Source organism: Cydia fagiglandana, chromosome 4, assembly GCF_963556715.1.
Source record: "Cydia fagiglandana chromosome 4, ilCydFagi1.1, whole genome shotgun sequence".
Lineage (NCBI taxonomy): Eukaryota > Metazoa > Arthropoda > Insecta > Lepidoptera > Tortricidae > Cydia > Cydia fagiglandana.
The window spans coordinates 8,232,897-8,247,629 of record NC_085935.1 but is presented as its reverse complement, the minus strand read 5'-3'; the positions used below and the strand labels follow the sequence as shown (position 1 = coordinate 8,247,629).

General features: G+C 35.5%; 1 protein-coding gene across 1 annotated transcript in view; it reads left to right on the top strand.

Annotated features, from left to right (window-relative positions):
- The window catches only part of LOC134663606 (uncharacterized), a 33,795-nt gene that overhangs the window by 13,135 nt on the left and 5,927 nt on the right, over positions 1 to 14,733 (top strand). The window contains exon 2 of the mRNA XM_063520023.1: positions 7,171 to 7,279. Coding sequence (XP_063376093.1) covers positions 7,171 to 7,279 — 109 coding nt within the window. The remainder of the gene's footprint in view (positions 1 to 7,170; positions 7,280 to 14,733) is intronic.

Below are 14,733 nucleotides of genomic sequence, written 5' to 3'. Positions count from 1 at the left end.
TTTACAGGTGCATACATTTCTTCAAAGTAGGTATTTCCCTTTTGAGTTATTTTCTTTGGCGAACTGTCTGGCACTAGGTCTGCCCAATTGCTGATCTTCACTGGTTTTTGGGAAGTTTTCTTAGTAGTTGATGTAGTACATCAGAGCCGCGATATGTTTACTCCTAACGTACACACAATCACATTTTCCACTCGTAACATAACGACTAGAATCAATCTGTAAAAAATAAATTATTTCTTTACTTTCTATTACATTAATGGATCATAATATTCATAATATTATGTATGTACTACGTCAAAGATTGCAAAAACAGAAAAAAACAGCTTACATTCAAGGACGTTTGTCACTGAAGCTTGACGAATTAGGTACAGGAGCTTCAATGGTGTGGCTCTTATGATCTTCATATTTGATTTCTTTTAGGTACATCTTGCACATGTTAAGCCAAAACCTATTATTATCCTTTTGGAAAAACACGAAAAGTCTGCATTATTAACGACACTACAGTCATATCTATCTAATACCTTTAAACGAGCAATTTTTGGATATTTATTTATTTATATGTATAATATTTCGGGGATCTCGGAAACGGCTCTAACGATTTCGATGAAATTTGCTATATGGGGGTTTCGGGGGCGAAAAATTGATCTAGCTAGCAGTGGCGGCGCGTCAAACATATCCATAGGCAACCCGGGGCTAATATGGCTTACATATTTCCTTTACAACTCTGCTCAAACATTCAAAAACAGGCAAGCCGGTGGGAATCGGCTTTAATGGACGCGCCGCCACTGCTAGCTAGGTTTTTATATGTTTTCCGAGCATAGCTCGGTCTTCCAGATATTTAGTTACCTATATGAAATGCGTTATTCGATTTTTATTTCTTTACTTCTCGTAAAGTCAGCCATGAGAAAGTCCGTGTGTGTGTACTACCTGAAATTTATTGATTGTGCCATTTATGCCATTTTAGAGGGGAAATGAAGATTTACGTGTTCAAATAGAATATATGTAAATTACAATATTTCATTGAAATTATTTGTTCTCTTCGTAATGACAGCCAGCCATGTGACATTTCAAAGTCCGCTGTCATATCGCACCCAGCGAATAGGTTATGTTTTATTTTCAAATAAACAATTTCTTTTTCTAAACTGCAACATTCCTAACTGTAGGTACATCGGTGGACCTTATTTCAAAAGGCATAAAGTCCACCGATGTGCAGTTAACAGTGTGTGTGATTGTACAGTCATCAGCAATAGTATCTTACACAACTAGGGCCGCAAAAATATATGACGCGCTCTTATTGCGCTCCAAATAAGAACGTGTCACATATTTTTGCGGCCCTAGTTGTGTAAGATACTATTGCTGATGACTGTACAATTCGGCCGTGCTTTTAATAAGAGCAATAGAGTCAGACCAAGAAATGTCTGCAGCGGATTTGATAGCCCACGCAGTGCAAGTGTTATTTTAGACGTCAAACTTCTATGAAATTATGACGTATAAATAACACTTGCACTGCGTGGGCTATCAAATCCGCTGCACACTTTTCTTGGTCCAACTCTAACTCATTTTGAAGTGTCATTCAATTGGATACTTTGTACTTGTACAATATGTTCTACAATTGAAAGAGATTTCAAAATAAGTTACTGCTCTTAATAAGCACGGCAGAATTATTTATTTGATTTTAGGTTAATAAGGTCGACTACTGTCTTTAAAATTTTGTATGACATTACAAGCAAATATCAGTAATCGTGAATTAAGTATTGTAGCCGAGTCTACTTTCGTCCGATAATGTATTAGCTTATTTCAAAGACTATGAATTCTAAGTACTAGAAATAAAGTAGATTTTGCGACATGATAAAGACGGTTAAATTTGAGGCGATGGAATAAGAGATTCACTTCAAAAAAACCTTATATAAACTCAATTAGAATCTATATTTCAAAATCTTAAACCATCCAATAACTTTTAACTATCAATGCCACATGTGCATAAGTGGTGTGTGCGGCATGTCATTTAGCTAACTATTCATTAAAATACGCTTTAAGTAAACTTGTTTAGAATTGATTTTTCAAAAGCTCATACTATGGATAAATTTAACTGTCAATGACATATCTAGATAAGTGGTAGAATGTGGTTTAACCATCTTTTCTTTAATATACACCTTAAGTCATCGAGTTTAAAATTGATTTTTATAAACCTCAAAACATATCACGCTATCATTAGCCACTTATACGTTATCCTCGCGACTTTTTACCGAATTATATAATTTATCAGATAGTCGTCATATCATGCATTAAATGATTAATGATATGGTGACATAACCATCATAGCCCTCCAGATTTATGTTTGTGTTAAATATAATTGTTGTGGCATGAAATAAACAGTATGTTCTGTTTACTATATATATTGTAGACTTTAACGGGTTTTATATTTGTGTTCAGTAAATCATTATTGCGGACTGAAATTGTAATATACTGTCGAGTGAAACAGAGTTAGGTTAAATATCTTAGGTGAGTCTTCGCTTTAACATGCTTTTGTTGCGACGAAGACTTACCTAAGGTGTTTAACATTATTCTGTTTAACTCGGCAGTAAGTACCTACATTGGCTTAGTCCGCAATAATGATGTTTGTGGTATAGGAGTGGTGGCCTGAAACATAAACAGAAAAATCTCAATCCTAATAATTACTATGAGTAAAGTAAAAACAAACTTTTCTTTTTAAATTCGTTTTATTTTTAGTAGTACATAACATAAATTATCGGCCGCAATTTTAGTAAGCGTATGGCAAATATAACACAGAGATCATTTTGGTAGCAAACACAACACACAAAAAGAACACTCCAATATAACCTTATCACTATTAGCAACATATGTATAAATTTTCAATTAAACCGCAATTCGCTTCGTCCGCACTTGTTCACTACACACAGACACTTTTTTTGCTAAAACCGGTAATCTAAACAGGAAAGCAACCTGATTCATTTATTATTGGCGACACTTGAAATGAACTCTGTCCGGACTTCGGTGAAAATGACAGAATGTTCTGGACGCTGCGGGCGGCGGCGCAGGGGTGCGGGGGGCCGCAGTTAGCTCATGTCGTGGACCGAACAGTTTTTCGTTACAGGCAAATAATATTTTGTTTAGTGTGCAATAATATTGTAATGCCAACAATTTTTATTGTTGCTGGAACCACCCTTTATTGTTATCATTAAAAAGAGTATGTTAGACAACAGAGAACGTATCTAGTTATGAGTAAAAATATTCATAGTAATCAAGAAATTTCGAGTAAGTAATGGGTATTAAAAATCCGCTAACAGGTACGAGAAAATCTAGTACCTATAAATGAATTACATAAGGTGGACCTTAAACAAAGATTTTGTAATACACACTTTTATTATTGGTGTGTTAAACTAGATGATAGTGAACCGAATTAATAAATATTGTAAACATCGCAATTATTGTAAAGTGTTGTATGCTAAATGCATATTTTACTCTGTTACTATTAGTTTGTTACCAAAACGATATCAAAGTTTTTGTGTACTAGAATATTTTAACTAGAATATTCTAATATTGTCCAAAATACGAGTCTATTAAACATGGCTGAAATCTGTTTTCCTACACCAGAATCATAACTACTATACAATCTGGTAATATTGTAAAATATTTTTTTCTCCGTGTGTATGTTCATGTGTGACAAATACGGATCTGCCAATTTTTTGCACCCACTCCACTAAATCATCTGAAGTCATTACATGACTTTAGTCATTACTTTAATGACTGGCTCGGCAAATATTGTTAGCTAAACTTTATGTACTTACAACACTTGAATAAGTGCTGGCTACCTATAGTATAGGCACATACCGTCTTTGTTAACGTGTGCTAAGATTGTTAAACATATGTAGTAAGAATAAACTTTCTAGTAGGTAAAAACGTAACCTCCCTAGGATACACCTACATCATCTAGATACCTATACATATAATATTGATGAGGGCTATAACCAGTAGAACTAGGTTAGGACTGTCTAAACAAATAGCTAATATGGACTGATACCTCTTAAGTTTTCGCTCCCAACTCTTATAATAATCAAAAAATCGAAAAGTTAAACGAAGGGGCATACCTAGTTAGTTAATGTTTAATAAATTGTGTAAAACCTTTTCCATTATATCAATATCCAGCGAGGAAAATGGGGAATTATCGGTTAGTGATAAAACTACAAGTTAGATTGATTGTTAGAAAATATTTGCTGGTACCAAGTGATCTAAAGAAAGTAAGGTACTAGGTAGCTAGGTTATTATTACGTACAGCCTGGTATGACACAGTTAACGGTTATCAGGTCGAGAGTTTGGGCGTCGCGTCGTGTGAGTCGTGTCACGCGTCGCCTCGGGGAACTTTACGTAATGACAGTACAGTTGACCAACGTGTGACCCGCAATCGTAAAACAATCGACGGGCTTGTCCCGACGTCGTTTAGAACAAATATTAGTACTTGGCGTCAGTCAGACTAATATCACCTATGTCAAGTACAACGTTGCGAAAGAAACAAGAGACGAAATGAAGGGGGTACGATCCCTGATAAGATTGTACGTGGTATCTAGTGGACTTATAATACTTCTCGTTTTATTTATTGTTGATCCATAACTTGATAACATAGGCCAAAAAATTAATGTTTTTTATAAAACACATATTTATTACATCCAGCGTTTACTATGATGTGTGCTAACCCTGTTGAAAAGAAGTGCTTAATTCTTCAAACAAAAATGTATTTTAACCAAAATGTACCTATTTGTATTAGTTTTTTAGTTTCAACCAAATAAATGTGCAAATCGTATTTACTAAAGCAAACAACTAGAAAAAAATACATAGGTACATGTTACGGTGTTATTATATATGTTACGGTAGTTACGTTTATGATTGACCACCAATTTTTGCTTAACTCTGCTAATATTTAATCACCAGTCATCACATGGTTAAGTAAGAAGCCTTGTTTTTCCATTTGTTTGTACAGTCTAAGTCTATTTACCCATGACATTGCTCGCGATATGCCTCCTTAAGATCGACAATATTAGTTTTCGATTAAATACATTTCCCAAAAGGTGAGGTTACCCAACGCACCGGCGCGCCCCAGTCCGTCATCCGCCCACAATCTGACTTTCCAACAACACAAGACTTTTGGAAATAATTCAGGCTTTTGGTGGCGCAACTTTTTTGCATCGCAAGCACCTGCACAAGGTTTTACCACTGGTATTATTACGCAAATTGAATTGATAGATTAGTCAACTTAATAAGATAAGGCCAAGTTATATTAACCGTACAGCCTACCATCAAAACATGTACCTACCGCGTCACCTAACCTATATAAACAAATAAATAAATAAATATTGGTGGACATCTTACACAGATCAACCTAGCCCCAAACTAAGCAAAGCTTGTACTATGGGTGCTAGGCGACGATATACATACTTATAAAGATAAATACATACTTATATACATAGAAAACACCCATGACTCAGGAAAAAAATATTATAGTTCGTCACACAGATAAATGCCCTTACTGGGATTCGAACCCAGAACCATCGGCTTCGCAGGCAGGGTCACTAGCCACTAGGCCAGACCGGTCGTCGTTATATGCAGCATAAGTTCTTTGGGGAAGGATTTTTATCTGAAGCAGCACAAGACTAATATATTTACTGTAGTCTTTGTCAGGGTGTGACGAAGGACCTGTCATCAGCAAGCGCTGCGGTTGTAAAATCAACTGTAGACGTTATGTCAAATTCATTTGAGCACAGCAGCCCATTACACTAGCGATAGACCACACAGTCTCTTAACTTAATTCTTTAGTCTTTCAATAAATAATATGTAGTTATGCAATATTATACTAGAATTGCGTTCAAATAATAATGTGTAAAGAGAGAATAAATTCAGTTTCATAATTTGTAATGTAACTAATGACTTTACTATCGTAATTATATTGTAGATTTAATTTAAACTCCATTAGTAGTATGAATCTAGAACGGCGTCATTAATGACTGACACATGACACAGGATGAGGTTGTACGCTTGCGTCACGACACGACGCCGTGAGACCCACATGCCACTCCAGCCCCGACTATATTAAATAACCATTAGTCCTACTGGCATTTAGAATAGCATAATGCATAGGCACGCTAATTTGCAAATCTTCTGGCATTCGAAATTATTATGCGCATGTTCCCATTAGGTTAAGTGCGGCAATAAGTGTCAGAGAGCAGTCATGTGTTGGATAATTGTATGCGAATCAAAATTGATCCTTGATCCCTTTACAGTTCTTATGTAATCTTACTTACCTGGCAAACCTAAATACGAACCAATTACCTAATGAGCGTTTCTTTTATTTTGTGCCATTTTTATTTATTGTGACCTTTTTTGGCACTTTTGTGTTATTTCTACTCAGAATCACGAGCTCTTTCGATCTTAATGGGATAAAAAAATGTCCCAGAGTTATTTCCTATTGTGTTACCTTTACCATTTCCCCATAGGTGCACTTAGAGTGGCAGTAACAAAAAGGCAAGTTTGAAAAATTTATGGAAATTTTAAGACACTTCTTTTCTCCTAATATAAGGATAGGGTTGCCAGATGGTCGGGATTTGGCGGGATTCTTCCGATTTTTAGCATGTGTTCCCGATTCCCGACAAAGTGAAAATTGTCCCGAAAAACAGCTTCACGTTATAAAACAATAATTTTAAGTTCCGAACTGTCGTCGAGCGAGCGAGCTGACGTAGTGCCAATAATGTAAAATATCGTTGTTTTCAATACAATTAGGTACTTTAATTTGAATGTATTTTTTTCCCGACTTATGTCCCAAAATCCCGAAAAATTGATATTGTTTCCCGATAATAGCGCCTTCGAATCTGGCAACCCTATATAAGGATGAAAAGGGCTCGCGATCGCGCGTGACTAAAAATAACACAAAAGAGGCAAAAAATGTCACAATGTATAAAATGGCAAAAAATAAAAGAAACGCTCTAATAAAGCGATAATATATTTCAAGGACGAAAAAGTACTTAAATAAATCATTCGTCATTCAAAAATGTAGACGAATAATTTAGCTGACGATTAATTGCTCATTCCAGTAAACATATGGGCGGTATTTATACTTTTTATACATGACAAAATTTAACAAAGTGTTTGTTTTGTCCTCAGATGCAAAGGTGGTTGGTGGTGGCTTTCGCGGCGGCGCTGGCGTGCCTGGCGCACGCGCAGAAGCCTGGCCGCTTCCTCTCGCTGCCCGTGCCCGAGAAGTGCGCTAACAGTAAGTTACCTGCTTATCACCAGCATTAGCTAAGAAATTCCTATTCAAATTATTGACCTCTCTAAATTATGCCGAGTCTGAAGATATTTTAGATTATGCACTTTAGTTTTAATATTCTGCAATATGTTTGTGCAACTATTTAGTTTTAAACTATTAAGTAAGTTTATTTCTATGTAAACTAGTTATGTTAACTAATTTGTACCTGGTTTCCCGCGATACCGATACAGGCAAAGCCTAGTGTGGAGACCCCTGACATAATCTGTAACCTGTACTGTTGAAAATAAATTCGTTTTACTTTAAAAGCTCATACTTACGTGTCACGAGGTAAGGTAAGGAATAGGGGAGGTAGGAATAGGTAGGTAGGAGGTGTCACCTGCTCTTATGGCTGTGACGAAATAATTTATACTCCTGAGGATTTGCCAGTGCGGGTTAACTAAGTTGCACCTATGACCCACCACGCATTTACATTTACAACCCCATATTTTATACAAGAAAACTATTTCCAAACTGTACTTTATTGTAGTCAGTAACAGTATCAAACAGGCACTTACTTACTTACTTGGTACTTATCCAAATATATTATGTAATTAAATTGTATTTTTGACATTATTTAATGATGTAAATTATACGTATTTACGATCATAATATGAATTCGTGTAGATTAGTTTAGTTTAGGATAATTTATACTGTAGTTTTAAGTATATAATGACGATAATTATCTAACTAAATCTAAATCAACACGGTGTTACCACAGGAATAAAGATGTGTTGCGATATACTTGGCCACTTTGGCAGTCACTGTATAGATATTTGACGCGGACTGTACTATGTGCAACCTACAGCAAAACGAATGTAAAGCTGAATGAGTTTTCTAATTTCGGGTTGATAAGTTATGGGTAGAAGAGCTGTACAGGATCTAGCAAAATTGCAAAGAACCGGTCAGTATTTTTTATCCTCGATACTTATTTTGTGCTTCTAATGAAATCATGGGTATAAGATCTAGCCTTGTCTCAAGTATTGGAAATACAAGTTAGATTTAGAACGCAATCTAATATAAATATATTTCGTCTTTACGAGTACGAATGAGCTATCGAACTCCACAACTGAACGAACGCCGTATCTAAATTTAGTAGTTACCTATCTATTAACACTTAATTAAACTATGGTAAAACCGATAAATTAAAATTTTAGATCCCATAAAACAGACATAATCGTGTCTCGCAAACGAGTCATCTCTGTTCCTGGGCACTTAAGCTATATAAGCGGATGTAGCACATACTTCGATAAAAACGTAAATTAGAATGAAGAAGCAACAAAAAAAAAGAATTTGTGGAAAACACGACAATTAATTAAGGTATATGCGATAACTTCTCATACAAATGATTTATAATGCCGCTTAAAAGAGATGATTAAAATTATGTATTATAATATAACTTGTTTTACAAATTGTGGGTTTATTCACTTAAGAAGGTAGCTAAACAAGAAATAACTTTACCTACAACATCTAATTAATTCTTAGCATTTATTAGTGATTATTTTCTACAAATATTTAAGTATTCATATCGCGCATATTTTTTTCGTTATATTATTTCATTATCAGTACAATATAATATTTCATTTTCAGCTTTATTGACATATCAGAGCCTACGATTCCCAATAAGAATGAAATGAAAATAAGGAAACGTTGATCAGGAACTACTTTAGCATGAAGTGGTCTTGAACCTCACTTATACCTATTAACCTTACGTGGTGTTATGTGACACGGTGGTCTTTTATTAGATCATCGTGTTAACATAATGTGCGTCTTGTTCTTAAGGACATACTCGATCTTTGTATGCGTTTTATATGATAGGCACATTCATGCTCTTTAACAGCTTTTTAAGTTGAGAATGAAACGTAACAGAACAGTAACAACACAAAACGCGATTGATTTCATTGTTAAATGCAGAGATGTGAAAAATACTTTATAAAAAGTATTTAAATACAAAATACAAATACTTCCTCGATAATACTATTTCAAATGCAAAATACAAAATAGTTTTTGAATTTGTATTTAAATACAAAATACTAAATAGGTATTTTCAAAATACTTTTTTAAAATACAAATACTTTGCGATAAAAGGTACTCTACCTAGTCTGAATTAAAAAGTATTACTCGGAATTTCCGAGCTGAAAAGACTCTCTTTATTCTTTGAAATCAATCCTCTAGCTAAAGTGCAAATTTCTAATAGTTTTCTCATATTAACCGGTAGGATGTAGGTATGGATGATGGTTTTTAATGGCCAACTTTTAAAGCATTAATTTGTAATGTTTTACAGCTATTATAATGCCTCTCGTTAGTGTGATGAAAACACCTCGTTTGTGTTTCACCAGGGCAAAAAGTTTGTTCTCCTTTCGTGCCTTGAAACCCTCGCAACACTCAAGATTCCACTTTTTTAACCACTTGCTACGCTTGTGGTCATGTGCGACGTTACTAAACAGCAGATTCAACAGTTCCATGTTAAAATAATGAGAGAGTTGCCAGTATTGTAACATCAGAAGAGATAACAATAACTCCTACCTACATTACCTACCTACTATAAAGTATTTTGTATTTTGAAAATAGAAAATAGGTCCCAAAAACTATTTCAAATAAAATACAAAATAGTTTTCTTCAAAAGGTATTTAAATACAAAATAGGTATTTTGCATTTTGTATTTGCATTTTAAATACAAGTATTTCAAATAAGTCACATCTCTGGTTAAATGTGATCGCCATCGATGACTGAATTAGAAAAATTGGTTCCTGATCACCGATTAAAAATCATCGTGTATGTACAGTAGAATCCGTTTAATACGATTTCCCGCATTATACGCCATTTTACGCCGGTCCCTGCAACTTTAGGCCCGTTTTCATACATTTTTTCACGGTTAATACGACTCGCGTCCCGCTTAATACGCCATCTAAAATTCCAGTTACGCACCATTTTGCACTTTTGTGTTATTGACATAACCGTCGTACGGTCGTATTGTTATGCAATACGCCGTTAGCCAATATTTTTTAATGTGTTTATTACCTACCTTAGGTTTTTTGGCATGAGAATGCTATGCCATCTTCTTGACGGACCACGGAGTGCAAGCTATCGCTCCCAGATTTTTATTTGCAGTTAGTTACCCCACGTCTTTCTAGTTGAGCCCATCGTCAGTGTTCCTAGATTAAAGTGTGAGTGTGAACTTATACCTATCTACACTTAGATATCATTCGCTCATTATCACCGCTGCGGTGTTTGTACATGAAATAGTACTAGTTTATTATTCACGTTTAATACGATTTTCCGTTTAAGACGCTTTTTTTGCTAGGTCCCCTCAGAATCGTCTTAAGCGGGTTCTACTGTATGTATATACCGAGATCCCCAAAATATTTAGGGGGTCTCGGAATCACCTCTTAACGATTTCGATGAAATTTGCGGAAAATCGATCTAGGTCTTATCTCTGGGGAAACGCGCATTTATTATTATGTTTTCCGAGCAAAGCTCTCCCAGATATAACAACTGAAACGTCCACCATATATATATCTCTTATATCGAACTTTACTTCCGTCGTAGGTTATTATAGTTAAATAAAGAGAAACCCTCATTATTCCTGTCTCATTAAGTTAGTTCATTCTTGCTACTCTTAACGTACAGAGTAGAGTCCGGAAACAAGCCACAGTTAATAAACAATTGATATAAAGGAAGCGAAACGTAAACGTAGGAAAAACTAGCGGCGCGCGTCACCGCAGGCTCCGTACGCCCACGAAAGTAAAAGCTCGTCACTTTCGCCGGTCGTTGCCCGGGAAGGTCGCCCGCGAGGACGGCGGCTCCAGGGCGTCGGCGCTCTATTGCCCCGCGCGTTCCCGACCCCCGGAGACCTCACGCCACTCACGTGCATGGAAACTGAAACGCGCGTCTTTTGTTCACTCTATAAGGGTTTTGATATTTGAAAATGGAACCTAGGAGTGTGTCGTAAAGGTGACACTTTTTAATACAAAACTTGTGCCGCACGAACCTTTTACTAACCAGCAATATTCTCACATCGTTCAAATTTGTTGAAGGATGAACGTGGAAAAAGTTTAACGAGTGTAGAATTTAAATTTTAATGCTAACTTTAATTTATAAAAATCATAACAGTTGCGGGAAAACCCTCATAAACGCTTTAACGACTGAAAACATTTTGGAACCAGGTCATACCGTCACATTCGTATTCGTATTTACAACTATTACCTTATACTCGTAATATTGTTCGAAGTAACCATATTTATATTAATTTAGGGTTGTTACATAACGTAAATATTATTAATTATTAATGCAGGGAAGTTCACAATACTCATTCATTACTGTGTTACTCTCTTTTAATCAGTTTAATTATGAACATAAACTGCATAATACCGACGTAACTGACGTTATCTCAAAAGAGTTTAGTGTTACGTATCATTTCTAATTACTGTATTATAGGTTTCATTAAGATATCTTCGTCTAATTTGGAGTATTTTGTCTAAGCAGGTGCTCAATGTCTGCATGAACTCTGATTATGTGGAATGACAATATTTCTTGGGTAGTTCCAACCTGGAAACAATGGGTTACTTATCATATTTTAGCACATAACGTACTTGACTATGTCGAAAATTTAAAGGGCCATATGTACCTACTGTAAAATAACAATTAATCGGCGTCCCTCGTTGCGGATTCCATATTTTTCGCACTTATATTGTAACGTACTAAGTTCTTATTATATATTTGTACTTAATTTTTTTTAAGTCTAACAGACCAATTTGTCGCGGTTCCAAGATGAATTATCATTCCACAGCGTTGAACAATACGGGATTTTTCGCAACTTGCAACTTTGTAAACATCTAACTTTACAAACATCTAACGATACGACTAGGTAATGAGTAATGACAAAATTATGATATAATCTTTGTAGACATAGCAAACACTTGTGGCTGTATAAAGCTGGATGGCTTAGCTTGAGTATACAGTTGTATTTGCATATTACTCAGCCACACATCGGCTGCTATCCTCATAAATGTATTCTTGACCTAATGTCAGTGAGGCGTACTCCTAGGTCGCAGGCTCTCATGTCTGTAGGTACAAGTAAGCTGCAGAGATAACCATTAAAACTCTGCATTAAAACTTTGCAGGGTCTCTGTATTCTCAAGATGCCCAGAATTTAAATATTTAGGTAAATACTTTTACAAGTAAATAAAACTAAGCTACCGGTTTCGGCAAGTCGTTAAATCATTTATTGTCCATATTCGCCAACACTACTTATGTCAGTTTTTGCAGAGCAAACACATAATGTGAATTTAATTATCACTATCAGAGACTTGTAAATTTTCAAGAAGCACAATACAACTCTATACAACATATGCACATAAGTACAATCAAAGCACAATAAAAGCATTTTAGACATATTCTTATTTAATGGGTCCATGTAGTTTAAGTATACTGAGCCCCCTTCAAAATGATTTGCTTATGCTTTAAATCTAGATACTGTGACTATAACTGGGGTCAGTCAAGTCCAATTTTACGTCTTAAAACTATAAAAAATAGCAGTAGGGTGTCAGTTTTCAAGTCAAGTCAATATATTTATTGTTGGTCATGAGATTCATGAGCTCATGAGTTACAGAGATGTTTTTCTAGTTTGACAACAGTTTGTAATGTCCTGCGTCAGAGAGGCGTACAATATGCAATATGGAAACGCAAATAACTAACATAAAATAATATATCTACATATATTGTCATCTACAACACTGTCAATTTTGCGGTTTTGTATAAAGGTTGTCAGTCTTCATTATTTAAATACTAGAGTTTGTTATAATTTACGAGTATGAATATGACCTGTCTAGACTAACCTACCTATGTCAGACCAGACTATAAGTAGTAAGCACAGCAAAGGGAATTAAGTATATGACGTCATGTCTATTAAAAGAAATGTGTATTGTAAAATTTATAGGTAGGAATAAAATGAATCTGGGTAATTAGTTAATAATATAACTAGTAGTAGTAACTTAATACTAATGGAATTTAACTACTTAATCTTGTAAAAAATATTCTGTTAGTGTTACATATTAGGGCAAATACTTTAGTGTAAGTACTGTAAGTAAGCTAATGATAGTGATGAATGTAATGATACATTTCTTGTAGAGCGAGCTTAATAGACGCGTATGAGTAAATGATGAGAGTCTTCAGCGACGAAGCGTAGCCTGGATATTTAGCAATTCCGCCTTAACAGCGAAGCGTTATTACTTGACTTCTGTGTGTTTAATGGCTTCTCATTAAGCTTCAATTAATTCTGATAAATAAGCACGGTAGAGTTTTGGCTCAGGGCCGGCCAGTCACGGGACACATGACCTTGCGGCGTCCTCGATACCTCAATATTCATAAAGCCGTCTCATTTTATTACCCATTCGTAAGACGATAACGGTGTTAAGACAATTTAGTAATAAAATTGCAAGGGTCACATCCATTTCGGTTTCAATCAGCAACTAATTGCCTACGTATATAAGTATCATTGCAATTACTTACACTCCGTTGCTGATATATACTTACGTCTTTTGAAACTGATCTTTACAGGCCCTTGATGAGTCTTTAAGGGCATGTTGAAATATGTGGATAATTAAAAGGAAAAATGTTTTTAATTGCATTGGTAGCCTTCAGAGGGGCTATTATAGCTGAGGTAATATCGATTTAGGGATTATTTCGTTAATGATTATATAAAGCTGCAACGGCAATGCAATCAATCGGTCGTCGAACGATCAAAGCTTTCATAATCACGTACATGTGCGCAGGCATTTTAACACCGTCATGTACCTGAATAGCATCGTATCATAGCATCTCTATTACCAACAAAGTAACCGATTGAAATATTACTTAGGTACTACACCTACTCAGAGCACAGTCATTTGGCACAAACCATAAGCTCCATATTTGACGTACTTAACGTACTTGGTATGAAAACCTAGCGTGGTCCGCGCTAAGACAATGGTTGAATTAATTTATCACGTCAATCTTGAACCAAGTCCATTTGTTCATGGTTACTTTATGACTTATTATCACCTCGAGGCGTGACTCGGATTTTGTCTATTGATGAGCACACAGCACGTCTGTTTAAGCAAGAGCAACTTATCTCGACGATCGATACACAAACTAAACCGCACAGCACAGTCACGAGACCCTCTGTTTCGCCATCTAGCCTTCGTCCAAATACCCCAGCCTCTCAATATTGCTAACGTGCAACATATTACATCTTTATGCAGCCTCTCTATGCTAAAGCTAAAACCTATAAGCGGCGCGATCATTGCTAAATGCTAATATTTAACGACGATGCGAGACGTAAACATGAATGTAAATGCGTCGTCATAGACGTCTAGAACCCTGTTAGTCGTTTTGGAACGCGGGTACTTGAATAATAGCACATATTAACGACGTACTTGTGT